The 17438-nt window shown below is 58.3% G+C and overlaps 1 protein-coding gene and 1 long non-coding RNA gene across 2 annotated transcripts in view; both read left to right on the forward strand.

Annotated features, from left to right (window-relative positions):
- Positions 1-1894: 1894 nt before the first annotated feature.
- The window catches only part of ARHGEF17 (Rho guanine nucleotide exchange factor 17), a 36338-nt gene continuing 20794 nt past the window's right edge, over positions 1895-17438 (forward strand). The window contains exon 1 of the mRNA XM_074860538.1: positions 1895-4861. Within this exon, the coding sequence (XP_074716639.1) occupies positions 1895-4861 (2967 nt within the window). The remainder of the gene's footprint in view (positions 4862-17438) is intronic.
- On the forward strand, positions 10711-16130 carry LOC141939887 (uncharacterized). The gene is made up of 2 exons (XR_012627777.1): positions 10711-12978; positions 15765-16130. It is a non-coding gene; the product is annotated as an uncharacterized LOC141939887 (long non-coding RNA).

Below are 17438 nucleotides of genomic sequence, written 5' to 3' on the forward strand. Positions count from 1 at the left end.
TTCCCAGACAAAAGGAAGGTGCCAGGGTGGGAGATGAAGGGCCACGCCATCCGGACCCAGGAGAGGGCGCAAAATATTTAGATTTGGAGAAATCCAGCTGGGTCTGTGGGTGCCCACCCGGCTCCAGGGAGGGATGGAGGAACCCCGCTCTGTCACACCACCCCGTGCCTGGATAGCACCCATGGGACGAGGTGGCCGGCCAAAATTTAACCACAATAAAGTTTTGAAGGGGAAAAAATAATCAGCTCTCAAAAAGGCTGGTGGTGGCTATAGGGACAGCGTGGGCTTGGGCAGTGACATCCAGCAGCTCCAGGACACGCCGGTGAGGTCCCTGATGGCAGAATCACCAATTTTGGGTGTTTTTAAGGGTAGGAGGCACACAGAGCTCACTCTGGGTCTGACCATGTCCTGCTCGGCCTTGGGGTCCTTGGTACCACCAGGCCTAGAACTGGGGTGATGGGGACAATGGGGCACCTTAGAATTGGGGTGGCTGCTTCAAAACATCTCCTTTGCTTGCGAGATGCTCAACACCAGCAGCCTGAGGACCAGCTCCTACAGCACCCAGAGGGGATGAAATGTGTGGAAGGAGGGTGGAGGGAGGAAAGGGAGATCCCAGGAAGGAATACCTGCCAGGGAGGTGCATCTCACGGCATCGCCAAAGGCAATTTTTACGTCCTGAAAAATGCATTTATGGGGGGGGAGTGTTGGAGGTTTTTTTCATCACCACCAGGTTTTTTGTGCTCATGGGACAGACATAACAATGTCCTTTACGTGGCCAGGACACCTCTCCAGCCCCATCCACACTGCCAAGGCCCCAGCTCACCCATCAACCCTCCCAGCCACCTTCTTCATTTTTCACATCCCCAGCGATAAATCTGCTGTCTTGGGGGAAAAGGGCTTATGGGCTGCAAATAGCAAGTGCTGACAAGCAATGCTGAAAAACCACGAGAAAGTCTGTTCGTAGGACAGTGCGTCGCCGGAGCTCTTGGCAAGTTGGGAACAAGGTGTTCTGCTTCCCTGAGATGAGTTTCAAAGCAGGGGCTGGAGAAATCCACAGCAAAGGGAAGGATCTCTCACCAGCACCCCGATTTTTGCTGATTTATGCTGTTATCCCCTAAAAAAAAAAAAAAAAAGAGGAGGAGGAGATGGAGGGAAGGGGGTGAAGGGGATGAAGGATACAGGGGGGGGAGATGAAGGATATGGAGGGGGGTGAAGGGTGACAGGGATGAAGGATGCAGGGGGATGTGAAGGATGGGGTGGGGGGTGAAGGATGAGGGAGGGGTGAAGGATGCGGAGGAAAGAAGCATATAGGGGGGGCATGAAGGATGCGGGGATATGTGAAGGATGCAGGGGGGTGACGGATGAGAGGGGGGTGTGAAGGATGTGGGGAGGTGAAGGATGTGGGGGGATGAAGGATGCAGGGGGGTGAAGGATGCGGGGGGTGTGTGTGTGTGTGAAGGATGTGGGTGGGTGAAGGATAGGGGGGGTGAAGGATGAGGGGGAGATGCTTGGCCTAGGAACAGGAGGGCAGCTCTGAGGCCACCTTCCTCTCCCCCTCAAAAATGAAAAATTAAATTTAAAAAAAAAAAAAAAAAGAGGGCAAAATCTCCAACCATCCCCCTCTGCGGGAGGAAACCACGCCTCCGGGGAGGAAAGTTTATTTGAATGCAACAAATAAAAAAGCAGGGGGTGAGGGAGGAGGAAAAGCCAAAAAAAAAAAAAAAAAAAAAAGGGAGAGAGAAAACAAAGCGGGAGGGATGAAGCCCGCTGGCAGCCCGGAGGAGGAGCGGGGCCGGGCGGTGCCTGCGGCGGGGCCGGGGCCGGGGCCGGGGCGCGGCGGGGCCGGGGCCGGGGGGCGGGCGGAGGCGGCGGCGGCGGCGGGGGGGGGCAGACAATGGCGGAGGGGGGCAGCGGTCGGGGGGTAGCGGCGGGTCGGTGGCTCCTGCCCGCCTCCTCCCCGCCTTCCTCCTCCTCCTCCTCCTCCTCCTCCTCCTTCTTCTTCCCGGGTAGGAAAGTTTCAGCGTCGATCGCGGAGCAACAACCGGGCCGGGCTTTTGGCAGCCTGGCCCCGTCGGTACGGCAGCTTTCGCTTCGTTTTACCGAGCCGGAGCCAACGGGCCCGGTTCATGCCGGGGCTCCACCACCGTTCCCGGCTCCACCGCCGCCACCGCCGCCGCCGTCGTCGCCGCCGGGCCCGGGGTTAAACGCGGAGCCGCCGCGTTGGCCCAGCGTCCCGGCGATGCGGAAACTCTTCGGGGAAAGCTGCCGGCAACCGACGGGGGGAACCGGGAATGGGACCGGGAATGGGAGCGGGATGGGGAACGGGAGCGGGACTGGGAGCGGGAGCGGTCGGGGAGCTCCACCGCCGCCTCCACCCCGCAGCCGCGTCCCGCACCCGGCGCTCCGTTCTCCCCGCGGAGCTCCGCCGGAGCCCGGCCCGCATTCCTGGCATAACTCGACTCGACCGCAACCACCCTCCTCCTCCCCATCACCCCGCTCCAACGGGGAGGATGAAGCAACGGCATCCCGTTCTCCCCGCGCTTCGTCGGGCAGCGAAGGCGAAGGGCAAAGCAGTGCCCACCGTCACCGCGCCGCCCGCAAGAAGAAGAAGGAGAGCGGTGGTTGGGAGAGCCCGGCAGACGGTGGTGAGGCCGAGGCCGAAGGCTGCGGGAGGGTGGTCCCCCGTCACCCGCTGCCCGTGGTGGCCCGTGTCTCCAAGGTGAACATCCTGCCCTTCGGCAGCCCCGGTGGGTCGCGGAGCGGCAGTCGTTATTCCAGCACGGAGACGCTGAAGGAAGAGGAACAGTTTGGGATCTGTTGGCCCAACCAAGGACGGACTCTCCAGGCGGGTTACGGCATCTATCGATCACCCAGTTTCGGGACGAGCGATGGCCTGGCGTGGGGACAGCCGGCGGTCCGTGTCCGTCCCAAGCTGCCGCAGGGCACGGCCAAGGCGAAACCGGACTTTGGGAGTGAGAGCCTGCACCAACCGGGGCTGGAAGGGGAGCGGGCCAAGCACTGCAAGTCCTTGTCCAACCCCGACATCGCCACCGAGACCCTGACACTTCTCAGCTTCCTCAAATCAGACCTCTCAGAGCTGAAGGTCAAGAAGAAAGGGGTGAGGATCGGCCTTGACGCGGGTTCCGATGGCTGCTCCGGTATCGCCAACCCCTCCCCGGGCAGTCGTGGTGCCACTCAGCCCCCCAACCGCTGGGCGTCGGGCGAGCGGCCAACGCTCAAGGACTTGACAGCCACTTTGCGTCGCGCCAAGTCCTTCACCTGCTCTGAAAAATCGGGGACGCGGCGGCTTTTCCTACAGAGCGCCATGAAGCAGAGCTCCTCTGAGCTCCTCCTGGCCACCACCGACAGCCGGGACCGGGTGGCTTTGGATGGGGGACAGCGGGGGGATGAGGATGCTCTCCCCATGGTCATCCAGGACCAGTACATCCAGGAGGCGAGGCAGGTCTTTGAGAAGATCAGCAGGATGGGTTCCCAGCAGGACTACGGCTTCACGGCCGAGCAGAAGGACAGCGGAGGTGTGGAGGGCGCCGAGGTAGTGGCACCGACAGGGACGACGGACACGACCCTTCGGGGTCGAGCGGCGAGCACGCGGTGTTTGAAGGAAGCGGAGTCGGAGGAGAACCTCACTCGCAGGAAATCCGTGGAGGAGCTGTCAGGTCACGAGTCGAGCGTGACGGACGAGGGCATCGTCACGGAGCTGGAGCCCGTGGGGATGCCCTTCCAAGACCTGCATGAAGCCGTGGACTCCTGGACACTGCCCAACGCTGGGCCGGCAGCCGGTGACACCGAAACACCACTGCTCGCTCACTCGGCAGCAGTGGTTGAAGACCTTCCACCCGGCAAATCCGAGACACCGAGCACCCCCGGCAGCTTGCGACGCCGCCGTAAGTTCCCCTCAGCGGGTGCCAATGGGCTGGAGGGTGGCACTGAGGGTGGCACCGAGCCCTACCGCTCCCTGAGCGACCCCATGCCCCACCGGAGATGCTCTGTGGCGGAGGAGGCGAAGAATTTCTCCGTCGACAGCAACCTCCTGGGCTCGTTGAGCGCCAAGGCGGGCATCCCCCAACCCGCCGCCATTGCAGGCAGCGCAGGCAGCGCAGGCAGCGACCTGTCGCTCAGCAGCGATGGGCCGCGGGACTACAGCAGCCTCATCCGAACCATTGTCAGCCAGCCTGGTGCCATGGCTAAGCTCATTGATGAGAAAGGCAACGGCAAGACCATCAAGAAGAAGTCATTGAGCGACCCCAGCCGCCGCGGTGAGCTGCCAGCCGGCGCCTTCGAAGGTCCTGGGGAGGCCATCAGCGAGCTGGAGCCCAGCATCCCACCGTCCAGCAGCGAGCCCATCCTCTCGGCACAACCAGCAGTGCCGGGCCCCAGCCGTGGCTATGGCTTTGACCCCAAGTTGGCGGATGTGTTGTCCCCTCGCATCGCGCGGCGCAGCTCCAAGAAGCGCTCCAACCGTGCAGCTCACCAGGAAAACCAACCACCACCGGTGCCTGCCGTCCTCGCCAAGAGCCGCCCAGGCACCAAGCACATCCGTCACACCAGCGAGCCTGCCACCTTCATCCCCATCACCGTCCCCGAGCCGCTTGTCCCCTCCGGCCACCACAGCCACCTCCCCGTGCCGGCTGCCAGCCGCTCACCTGGCAAATCCTTCCCGACCCTCCAACCTCCTTCGCTGGAGGATGTCACCAAGCGGTACATGCTGGCCCTCAACTCAGGTGACACGTCCCCCGGTCCCGGGGATGGACCCCGCTCTCCACCCACTGCCCCACCGCCCCGGCTGCCCCGGTGCCCACGGCCACCTGACGAACACGGCCCCAGGACCAAGCCGCAGGTGGTAAGTGCCCATCCATCCTAAAAACACTTTCGTTTCACAGGGTACATGACCCCTCCAAAGCGCTGGTGGCTTTGGGGGTCCCTCACGTGTCCCTTGCTGGGGACAAATTCTCATCCACGCATGCGCTGTTGGTTGGCCAAGAGCCTTCCCAGCCCTCTCTGGTGGTCCCAAGGGGATGAGCTCTTGTTTGTAGGAGCAAACCCCCCTATAAAAGGCAATTTTTGGATGGGAAGAAGCAGTTTTCAGGTTAAATAGCACCAAATTTTGGTGGAAGGTGGTTTTATATATATTATAGGCTATATTTATATATAGCATCTCCCAGCAATGCTATATGAGGTCCCCATAAACGGGTGTGCTCTTGGCCAGACTCAAGACAGTGAACCAAAAATTGCCTTTTCCTTGGCAGGAAGGGCTTAATTGGTCCTTTTGCTTGGGATTTCCCATGTCATACTCCTTATTGAGCAAATCAGCATTTTCCTCCCCAAAAAATCGCCATCCCTCTGCCCAGGACCACGGGCTTTGCCGTGCCGGTGGCATGGGAAAAAGAGGGAAAAATATTCTTGTGCATGCAGTGAAGTTTTTATCGATGGGTAAAGTTTTATCCTGTCTGCAGAAGAATTAGTGCTGCTTGGGGGATGCAGAGGCAGTTTGCTTGCCCTGAAGCGTGGCTGCGTGCTTTGGGATCTTTCCTGGGGTGGGTTTTCAGCCTTGTTGGCCCCTTGGCTGTTGTTTGAAGATGGACTTGGGTTCCCATCGCTCCGGGTGTTTGTGCTGGGAAGAGCTTGGAAACGCCACCTCCTCCTGCGGCACAGCAGTGCCGGCACCCACGGGGCTTTTAATAGCTCCGGGCGAAGCCCAGAAATACCCGTTCCCGCGGGGGATGAGCCGAGAGCTCGCGGGAACGGGGCTGGCAGGGCTCTCTCGCCCTGCTTTGATGCCGATTTAAGAGGACGGGCTGGACCGTTCCCTTCCAACAGCCGCCAGCAGCCAAGCGTGAAGTCCCGGGGGCTGAGCCCAGCGGTGTAACCCTTGCTGGCCGGGGCAGAGCTGCGTGGAGCAGGGTTTTTTTTCTTTGCACGCTCCCAAAATTCAAATCCCTGCGGCATCATTCCCCCAAGATATTCTCTTGGGGTCAGGCATGCCCACAGCGTTATTCCCTGAAGATATTATCTTGGGGTCCGGCATCCCTGCAACATCCTCCCCCCAAGATACTCTCGTGGGATCCAGCATCCCTGCAGCATCGTTCCCCCAGGATGGTCTCTTGGGGTCGGGTATCCCTGCGGCATCATCCCCCCAAGATATTCTCCGGGGGTCTGGCATCCCCACAGCATCATTCCCCCAGGATATTCTCTTGGGGTCCAGCACCCCTGCAACGTCATTCCCCCAAGATACTCCCCTGGGGTCTGGCATCCCTTCAGCATTATTCCCCCAAGATATTCTCCTGGGATCCAGCATCCCTGCAGCATTATTCCTCCAAGATACTCTCCTGGGGGGCTCTGCCCCGCATCCAGCTCCTTCTCCAGCTGTTGTCCCCATCGCCAGACAACAGCCGGTGGTGGCCGAGAACTGGGAGCTCTTGGCTCCTGCATAAAACATCCTTGGAAATAATTTGGGGTGAATTTTGCAGCATTTTTGCCCGATGTACTAGTTTAGAGCGAGGTGCTTGTTCTCTCTGATCTCAGGATGAAAAGTGCTATTGAAGCATCAAGCGTTATAATTAAGCAGGGTAACAAGGAACCTGCCATGGCTGTAGCTGGCAGCACCTTGGGGACATCGGCAGGTCCCCAAGGCGAGGCAGTGCACCCGGCGGCATTTATTTATAAAGAACCTTCTCTTACTAAATTATTTATATGTTAGGTTTATAAAATATATGGTTTATATTAATAATTTATAAAGAGATACTTCTTATTCAGGCAGCTCCCCGCAGTGCCCCAGGGACGGTGCCTACCCCGTGATGGCTCTGGTATCAGGGATGCTCTGCTGACCCCTCACCCCAATACACCCCCCAACCCTGGTCACTTTGGGATCATTTTGGGTGGATTTTTACCAATCCAGCACTGGGTTCTGGCAGCTGGGAGCCCAGTTTGGCCGAGCATCACCTCGGGGACATGAGCCGCCCCGCAGAGCTGGACCCCAGGGATGCTGCTCCTCACCTTGCTTGAACCCTCCGGCCTCGGCAAAGAGGGTGCGAATTTTCCCTTTTAAGGGCAACGCCGCAGCTGTATCTTCAAATCTCTCTCCTGCCTTTGAATTTCTTTGTGCTGCAGCCATAACATAACTGAAACCAGGATTTTTATTTCTCTTTTTGATTTATTATATAGTGGAGCTGGGATGTTTTATTTCAGATGGCACCAGCCTTGGCTGGGGGGGCGGAGGGGGACCGAGCCCTGCAAGGGAGTTGCTTTAATTACAGGCGAGAGCATCGAGGACCGGATATAACTTGGCACCGGGACGGCTGGCTGGGAGCAGAGATTTACATGCTCCCTGACTGACGGCAAAGAAATAAGTTTTATTTTTTATTTATTTTTTTTCCCTCCCTAATTCAATGGAGAGGGCTGGCGTCACGAGGTCGGGCGTCTGCTTGGGGAAATGGTCATCGCTGCTTGGGGATTTTGGGGTGTCGGAGCATCCGTCCTGCATCATGGTGATGGTGTGTCCATCCTGGTGTCCATCTCCAGCAGATGATGCTGGGAAAGGATTAATAATGGGGTCTGGCAAGTGTGTGGCGATGCTCCCCAAAAATATTCTCTCACAAGATATATCTTGTTCCCCCAACATATTCTCTTGGGGTCGGGTATCCTTGCAGCATTATCCCCCCAAGATCTTCTCCTGGGACCCAGCATCCCTTCAGCATTATCCCCCCAAGATATTCTGCTGGGATCCAACATCCCTTCAGCACTATCCCCCTAAAATATTCTCCTAGAACCCAGCATCCCTGCAGCATTTTCCCCCCAAGATACTCTTCTGGGACCCAACATCCCTTCAGCATCATTCCCCCAAGATATTCTCCTGGGACCCAGCATCCCTTCATCATTATCCCCCCAAAATACTCTGCTGGGATCCAACATCCCTGCAGCATCATCCCCCCCAGATATTTTCCCAGCCCCCCTGGTTTGGCAGTGGCTTTGGCAGAGGTGAGCAGTGTCGTGCCGGCTGTTTGCTGGGTTCGGCCGCCCGGCGTGTCCCGGCTGGGGGAGATAACGTGCTGTTCTCCCTTGGCGGCAGGACTGTTTGTCCTGGGTACTTTCCAGCGATCCTCCGTGGGGCTGGAACCGGCCAAGCTGTCCTGGGTGCAGAATAGCTCCTTCACCCCGTGTCTGATGTCGGGCACGAGGCTTTTAATTCCCCAGGAGCCGTTAGCAGCATGTCCCGCTCCGGCGCACAAGCAGGGGGGCTGCAGGAAGAAAAGATGCTTTCAGGAAAGAAAGAAAAAAAACCCTAAAAAACTCAAGATAGAGAAGTTTTTCTGCCTCCAGCATCCCATGAACTAGGGGTGGTCAGCACACATGTACACACCCATGGACACACATGTGCAGCAGCCCAGTGCCAAGGAAGGGTGCATTTGGGGTGGATTTGGGGTCCATTTGCTGCTCGGTGAAGGTGTGAGTGGGATGCCAGGCTGGCAACCCCTTGGATCTTTCTTTCCCCCATGGCTGAATCCAGCACGGGATGGAAAATTAGGTATGTTTGCTGCCATGCTCTGTTTGTTGACTTAGCAGCAGTCGGATTAAACAGGAAAATATTGATTTAAATATAGCACCTCGCGGGAGCAGAGGAGTCGTGGGAACGTGGCCCCCGGCGCCCCGGCCGCTGCCTTCCCCACCTGCTGCTCCTCAAGCAGGGCGGCCGCACCCCGAAAAAGTCATCAGGGATAGAGGGGGATCCCCGGAGGGAAACATTGGGGTCACGTTCCCAGGGATGCTTGCGTAAAACCCCTCCATCCCTCCTGAGCATCCTCCCTCCGAGCTCGCCCCGACGTGGCTCAGCTTCCAGAAGCTCGTCCTTGGTTTGGGGACAGCTCAAAGGCCAGATCCGTGCACCGGCCATATATTCCTTGGCCAAAGTTTGGCATCTTTGACCCTATTTATCCCTCTGTTCCTGTTCCGTAAATCTCCATAGAAACCAGGTTTTGGGCCACGGCTGGGAGTTTTCTCATTTTTTGGCGTTCCTGGAAATCTATAATTAAAGCCGTTGCAGGGGGAGGATGGGGATGGGTAAATCTTGGCTTTCCTCTCCCAGTGCCTGCGCCGATGGTTTGCCTGGATTTTGCGCCCCTGGCTCCGCCGTGCTCAGAGAAACGCTGAGGTGGGGGGAAACTGAGGCACGTAGGCAGCCCCCACTGCCCTTCGGAGGGAGGTTTGGAGGTGGGATGGAGCGAGGAGAAGTTGTCCAGAACTTGGGGGAGGACCCACAAGGGATGCTACCCATAAGTGTCTCAGACTGACGCTGGATCTACTGGCATGGGGCCAGCCAATATGGCTGGGGGGTGAACCAGCCCAAATCCCCTTAACTCTGCCCATTTTTTACTCTTTCCCAGTTCTAAAATCCCCTTAACTCTGCCCATTTTTGCCCCTTCCCTTCCTCAGTGCCCAAATCCCCTTAACTCCGCCCATTTTTGCCGCTTTCCTTCCCCCGTTCCAAAATCCCCTTAACTCTGTGCATTTTTGCCCCTTCCCTTCCCCACTGCCAGGGTTTCGAACACCCCTGGGTGACACGGAGGACATGTCTGGTGTCACCCAGAGCCACCTCTCTTGCTCCCTTGTCCCCAGTGCCTGCCCCTGCAAACTTCAACAGAGGAGATGGACCAGCTGGGGTACACATCCTTTGAGCCCAAACACCCCAGGGTGGCACCCTATGGGTGGGGGCTGCCCTGGGACGGTGGCCATGGGGCAGGATCTGGCCCCGGAACGAGAGGGTTAGCGCTGGGCTGAGCTGGGTGCCGGGGGCTGGCCTTGGCCCGTGGCCACCTGGCCCAAAGGTCAGGCTCTTGGCAGGATGCTGGGACTGCAGCGAGAGTGGGAGGCTGGGACGGGCTCGGTGTGTGCTCCGCTTCCAGCCTGCGGAGAGACCCGTGGCCCTGCGCAGGTGCTGGAGTGCAGGGGTGCACGGGGAGGAGGTCCCTTGTCCAGGGATGCACACGCAGGAGTGTATGGAGAGGTCCTTAGTGCAGGGGTGTACGTGCAAGGGGGCATGGAGAGGTCCTTGGTGCAGGGCTGCATATGTGGGAGCTCCCTGATGCTGGGGTGCACATGCAGGGGTGCATGGGGAGGACCCTGGTGCAGGGGTGCACATGCAGGGGTGCAGGGATAGATCCAAGGTGCTCTGTGTGCAGGGGTGCGCAGAGACATCGATGCTCCTGGTGCACTCACAAGGATGGTGCAGGGCTGCACCGTCCATTGCATGGGCCACTCTGCATTTCTGGGCAGCCTGCCTGCACCCTGCCTGCACTCTGCCTGCATGCATGCGCAGGGCTTCGTGCCCGGGCTTTTCCGTGCAAAATCGCACGCCTCCGAAGCTTCTGCTTGGAGGAGGTGGCCTCCATCTCCGATCTGCTCTTGCAGGGGAAGCAGCAGGTCAGCATCTCCAAGATGTGCACGTGCGTCGTTGGTACCCTCCTGCCAAACCCAGCTGGGATGGAGGCTTAAAGCTTCCTGGGTCTTGTTGCTGCGGTGTTAGTCTGTTGTTGCAAGGGTTATGGGATTTAGAGCCTTTCCCGGCAATATTTCTGGAGGTTCCCTGCAGATGCTGATCCCTACGTGATGAGAGGGACCAGAGAGGTGACGTGCTGAGGTCTCCCCTTGCTGTGACTTCGTTGCTGAGCTCCATCACCCACACAGCACAGGCAGGTCCTGACGGGGCAATTCCTGCAGCTTCAGAACTGCCGCGGGGACTTCTCCTAAATTCAGGATGGAGAAGGTGATGCCGTCACACAAAAGGAAGATGCAGCGGGGCAGCACTGGGGTTTGGGCTGTACAGAGTTTCTTCCCCTTCTCCCAGGGCTTTCCCCTGGAAAGTGGGAGAGGAGACTCCCTTCCCCCCATCCATCCATCCATCCATCCATCCATCCATCCATCCATCCATCCATCCATCTCCTCCCATCTCCTCCCATCTCCATCCATCTCCCATCTCCATCCATCTCCATCCAGCCATCCATTTCTACCCATCTCCATCTATCTCCATCCCCCCATCCAACCATCCCCCTCCACCTATCTCCACCACTCATCCCCACCACCCATCAAAGACAACAGGCCCCACTAGCTATCCAGACACGATTTTGAGAGTGGGCATGGTCCATCTTCCAGAACATCTCCTCCTGAAGGCATCAAGCCCAGCTTGCACAGACAGAACCCACTAAAGCGTTTTCCACCATGGTGTTTCCAAGCCAGGAGGTGTCCAGAGAAGAAAAATCAGCCACTTCCACCCCCTCTCCCTCAATGTGGCTCTTTTTAAAGCTCTGATGGTCAGTCCCGGTGGGGCTGTTTCTCCGGGCTCCCTCGGTTTCCATGGAGAGGATGGGTGAGGAATTTCAAAGGGAATGGCTCCAGTAAATGAACTCTTCTCTAAAAATAGCGTGTTTGCTTTTGGGTCTTTGGGAACTGTGGCCCGGCCAATGGGAGGGAGAATGAAAATCAGCATCTGGGTAAAAATATTCCAGTAACTCACTCTTCATGCAAACTCCAGTCGGAGCTGCTCAGCTTCCGGGGGACGAGGAGCTGGTCCCAGTCTGCCCAATTCCTGCCCACACTGGTACCAGTTGCTCTGTGAGCACCATTCCTGGTTCCAGATGGGGGTTGTCCCCAAGCTGCGTGTCCGCCTGTGCTTTATATAGATTATTTTCAGTTAAATGCCTTTAATTTGAGGGGTAGAAGGGTTGATGGCAAGAACATGTTGGGCTTGTATGAGCCCCGTGTCCTGTGGTGTCCCAGAGCCCCTTTTTGGGAACCAGGGGATGGCCACCACCACCTTCCAACCCACCGATGACATCCAAGACACCAACGAACCCCACTAGGACATCTCTGCATGGATATGCTGGGAAAGGACCTCTGTGGTAGTGTCCACCATCAGGTTTCCTCCAGAGGAGCCACCATCCCAATGTGGGAATGGCCACCACCAGGTCCCCTCTGGAGAAGTCACCATCCCAGTGGGGGGATGGCCACCACCAGGTCTCCCCCGGAGGAGTCACTATCCGGACATGGGGACGGCCACCACCAGGTCCGCTCTGAAGAATCCACCATCCTGACATGGGGACAGCCACCACCAAGTCCCCTCTGGAGAATCCACCATCCTGACATGGGGACGGCCACCACTAGGTCCCCTCTGGAGAATCCACCGTCCTGACGTGGGGACGGCCACCACCAGGTCCCCTCTGGAGAATCCACCATCCTGACATGGGGACGACCACCACCAGGTCCCCTCTGGAGAATCCACCATCCAGACATGGGGATGGCCACCACCAGGTCCCCTCTGGAGAATCCACCATCCTGACATGGGGATGGCCACCACCAGGTCCCCTCTGGAGAATCCACTGTCCTGACATGGGGACGGCCACCACCAGGTCCCCTCTGGAGAATCCACCGTCCTGACATGGGGATGGCCACCACCAGGTCCCCTCTGGAGAATCCACCATCCTGACATGGGGACGACCACCACCAGGTCCCTCCAGAGGATCCACCATCCCAACAAGGGGACACCAGCATCCCCTCATGGTTCCTGGGGCTGGAGAACGTTTCCTTGGCGGTGCCGTGGAGTTGCTATTTGTGACTGCCTGTTCCCGAGCCCTCCGGTACTCTCCAAAAAAAACAAGAAGGGAGTTGTTTGCATGGGAAGATTGGCATCTCCAAGCCCGGGATATGGTTTCCTGCTTTTTTTAGCTGGAGTAGCAGCAGACTCGTCAGCCTGCCCTGATTTGGCATCTTTCTTCTTGCTTTTTTTTTTTTTGGAAGGGTTTCATCCTGACCCCTCGGCAGAAACGCTGTTGCTAGCAGTAGGGGATCGGTTTTGGTCCTTTATTTTTTTTTTTTGGTTGCCCAAAACACTGGTGAGATGGGATGTAGATGGCTCAGAGCCTCAGTAAGCGGAGAGAGGACTCATCCCTTGGTCGTCGGAACCCAACACAGGTCAGTAGATACTGAAACGCCCTTTTTTCACACCCCACCCCCCCCAGGGTGCCACTGTGACAATGACATGGCAGGGAAGGCGTCACCTCTCGCCTTGCCGTGATGTGACGTGGGATGTGGGCGTTCCTGGCGCGGTCCTTGGTGTGTCCCCCCACCCCCACCAGCTCCCTGCCACCCCGGTTGCAGCTCTGCTGGGCGAGGGGAGCCGCCGAGTGTGGGGTGCTGTGGGGCTGGGTGTCCATGGGGCATGGGTGACATTGGGGATAGAGGCTGACGTGGGCAGAAAGCAGGTCTCCTCCTGGTGATTGCACCCAGGCTGCTGCCAAGGGCATCGATCCAGGTGCGGGGGGCATGAAAAGGGTGGGGGTAGGGGCATGGCACCAACTGTTCGGGGCTCCCGGCTCCTGTATGTCCATCAGCTCCTGAGTGTCCATCAACTCCAGGGTGCCCATGGACTCCTGGTACCTGTTGGCTTCTGGATGCCCATCAGCTCCTGGGTGTCCATTATTTTCCTGGATGCCTGTGGATTTGTGGGTGCCTATGGACTCCTGGTACCTGTTGGATCCTGGGTGCCCATCAGCTTGTGGGTGTCTGTCATCTTGTGGTTGCTTGTGAATTCATGGGTGTCCATGGACTCCTGGTACCTGTTGGATCCTGGGAATCCATCAACTCCTCATGCACTCTGGGTGCCCATTGGCTTCCAGGTGCCCATGAATTCCTGGGTACCTGTTGGCTCCTGGGTGCCCGTCAGCTCCTGGGGTGTCTGTCAGCTCCCCGTTGCGTGTGGATTCATGGGTGTTCATGGACTCCTGGTAGCTGTTGGATCATGGCCATCCATCAGTTCTTGGGTGCCCATGGACTCTGGATGCCCACAAACTCCTGGGTGTCTGTTGGATCCTGGTATCCGTCAGCTCCTTTGTGCTTGTTGATCCATGGGTGCCCATGGACTCCTGGTACCTGTTAGATCCTGGGTGTCTCTCAGCTCTGGGGTGCCCATGGAATTCCCACTGGCTTCTGGGTGCCCATGGACTCCTGGGTGAGTGCCCAACAGCTCCTGAGTGCCCGTAAGCTCCTTGGTGTTGCCAAGTCCTGGTGCTCATCAGCGCCTGGGTGCCCATGGACTCCAGGGTATCTCCTGGGCATCTGTCAGCTTCTGAGCATCCATCAACCCTTGGGTACCCGTTGGCACCTGGATACCTCTTGGCTTCTGGTGCCCCTGGAATTCTGAGTCCACACGGAGGCCTGGATGCCTGTGGGCTCCTGGTGCCCATATGCTCCTGGTGCCCATCGGCTCCTGGGTCCCCAGTGGCTCCTGGATGCCTTTTAAATCTCAAGTGCCCATCGGCTCCTGGATGCCCTTTGGCTCTCAGGTGCCCATTGGCTCCTGGTGCCCATCAGCTGCTGGTGCCCAATGGCTTCTGGTGCCCATCAGCTTCTGATTCCCATTGACTCCTGATGCCCATTGGCCTGGGTGCCCATCGGCTCCTGGACGCCCTTTGGCTCTCAAGTGCCCATTGGCTCCTGGTGCCCATCATCTCCTCGGTGCCCAATGGCTGCTGAGTGCCCATCATCTCCTTGGTGCCCTTTGGCTCTTGGGTGTCCCTCAGCTCCTGATGCCCATCATCTCCTGGTGCCTATTGGCTCCTAGGTGCCCTTTGGCACTCAGATGCCCATTGGCTTCTGGCCCCATCAGCTCCTAGGTGCCAATCACCTCCTGGTACCTAATGACTCCTGGGTGCCCATCACCACCTGGGTGCCCATCACTCCCTGGGTGCCAGGCCAGCACCCTCCTGAGTACCCCAAGTTTGCTTGCACCCCCTCGCCTGGATCCATGCCCCATGCCACCAGGCACGCAGGGCACCTCCCACCAGTGGCGATGCCAAGGGATGCCAGCATTGGGGACCCCTCCCTGGCTTCCCTCTCCCCCCAAAATCCCAATAACTTGCTTTGGGGTGCTGCAGGATGTGGGGTACAGCTTGTGTCAGCAGCGGAGGATGCTGGGGGGGGATCCAGGGATGCTGGATGAGTCGGGGGGCAGCGTTACCCCTTGCCCAGCGGGTACGGGGCCAAGCATGCCGGGAGGTGGTGGAGAAGGGGGGGGGGGTGGGGGGAGAAGAGCGCGGCTGACCTCAGCATCTGGAAAGCTGCGCTCTTGGGCCGCGTCCTGCCTGCCGAAAACCGGAGGCAAAAAAAACCTTCCATATTTGGTGAAAGCTGCTCTAGGGCTCGGCAAAAGCTGGCTGCAAACAGGGGGCCAGCAAGCCCCCCGCCGCGCCCTGGACCACAGCGCCACGAGTTCTGCAAGGGCTCTGCAAATGCGCCAGGGGATGGATGGTAGCTGGGGGGGGGGTGTAAATTGGGGTGAGCATTGCGGATCAGGTGGGAGCGGGGTATGGGGAGGGGGGACCCATGGGGTGCCACCACTGGCGGGGGGAGGGTGCCCTGAGATGTGCCAGCATGACCTTGAGCTTTGTATTTTGGGGGGGAGGGGGGGGGGCGGGGAGGAGGAAACCCCTCGCACCCTGGCGCCTGTAATGCAAACCCCGCTTTCAAGTGAAAATCCCACGGGAAAAGCCCCGCGACACATTTAGAGGGATGAATTTTTGTTGCTTCGGGAAATGAACCTCCCGCCATATCCCCACTGCCCATCCCACCAGCACCACTCCCGGTGCTGCCGCTCTCCGGGACAGCACTGGGATGCCCGGTGTCCTTCCACCCTGCCCTGACAAAATTGCTCCGACTCCTTTATTTTTTATTTCTGGCTTTTTCTCACACTTAAAAAGCAGAATTACAGCCAGGCCGTGTCCTCCCGGGATGAATCACCGCAGCCGAGAAGTCAAAGGGAAAACAACCAAATTCTCGGCGCATCCGTTTGGGGCTGAAGCCGCCCTCCTCCTCCTTCTCTTCCTCATCTTCCTCCCCATCCCGGAGGCGGTCGTGCTGCCGGGTTTCTCCATGGGAGCATCCCTGAACAAATCAAGGCTTCTCTGTGAGCTGGGAGCCTGGGAAAAACCACGACCAAGGGAAAAGCAAACATCTCCAGCCCCAGGACTGTGAATAAACACGGGAGTATTATTAGTAACTGAAGCAAAGCTGAATCAGAGCTGCTGATTTATGCTCTTATTTCCTTTCAAGAAGTTACGCTTCAGAAAGCGGCTCTGACTTTTCTTACCCGTGGGAGAACAGCGAGCGGCTGGGCGGGGAGGGGATGCAGCCCCGGACGTGATGCTGTACGGCGTCGGCCTGGCTTGGGCATGGCCCCTCTTCTGCGGCACAGGTCCTCCTGTTCCCCCGGGACGCGGAGGGTGGTTACTCCAGGACACGGGGCCTGCTGGTCCCAGGGATGGAGGGGGCTGGCACCCGGGGGTGGGGTGACTGGTATTCAGGGCTGAGGAGAATGGTCCCCGGGGATGGAGGTGGTTGGTACCCAAGGATGGGGTCACATACCCTGGGAAGGAGGTGACTGGGACTCAGGGATGGAGGTGACTGGTACACAGGGATAGGTGAGTGGTACCCAGGAATGGGTGACTGGTACTCAGGGATGTGTGACTGGTACCTAAGGATGGCAGTAACTGGTATCAGTAGTGGAGATGACTGGTACTCGGGGATGGGTTGACTGGTACCCAGCAATGGAGGTGACTTGTGCCCAGGGATGGCAGTGACTGGTACCAGGGATGGGGTAACATGCTTCAGGAAGGAGGTGACTGGTACTCGGGGATGGCAGTGACTGGTATCAACAGTGGAGATGACTGGTACCCAGGGATGGGTTGACTGGTACCAAGGAATGGAGGTAACTGGTGCCCAGGAATGGGTGACTGGTACCCAGGGATTCCAGTGACTGGTATCAGCAGTGGAGATGACTGGTACTCAGGAATGGGTTGACTGGTACCCAGGAATGGAGGTGACTGGTACCCAGGGATGTGTGATTGGTACCCAGGGATGGCAGTGGCTAGTATCAGTGGTGGAGATGACTGGTACTCAGGGATGGAAGTAACTGGTACCAGGAATGGAGGTGACTGGTGCCCAGGGATGGCAGTGACTGGTACCAGGAATGGAGGTGCCTGGTGGCCAGGGATGGCAGTGACTGGTACTCAGGGATGGAGGTGCCTGGTGCCCAGGGGTGGGGTGACATGCCCCAGAAAGGAGGTGACTGGTACTCAGGGATGGTGGTGACCAGTACCAGGGATGGGAAGACTGGTGTCCAGCAATGGAGGTGACTGGTATCCAAGGATGGGATGAGTGATGCCCAGGGATGGAGGAGACTGGTCCTGGGGATGGAGGTGGCTGGTACTGAGGGATGGAAGTGACGTACCAGGGATGCTGTGACTGGTACCCAGGGACGGGGAGGACTGGTACCAGGATGGGAGTTACTGATGCCCAGGGATGCAGGTGATTGGTCCCCAGGGGTGCCAGGGGCTGGTGCCCAGCAAAACAAGGTCTTTCCCTGGGTGGTGGCTGCT

Source organism: Strix uralensis, chromosome 2, assembly GCF_047716275.1.
Source record: "Strix uralensis isolate ZFMK-TIS-50842 chromosome 2, bStrUra1, whole genome shotgun sequence".
In the NCBI taxonomy this organism is placed as follows: domain Eukaryota; kingdom Metazoa; phylum Chordata; class Aves; order Strigiformes; family Strigidae; genus Strix; species Strix uralensis.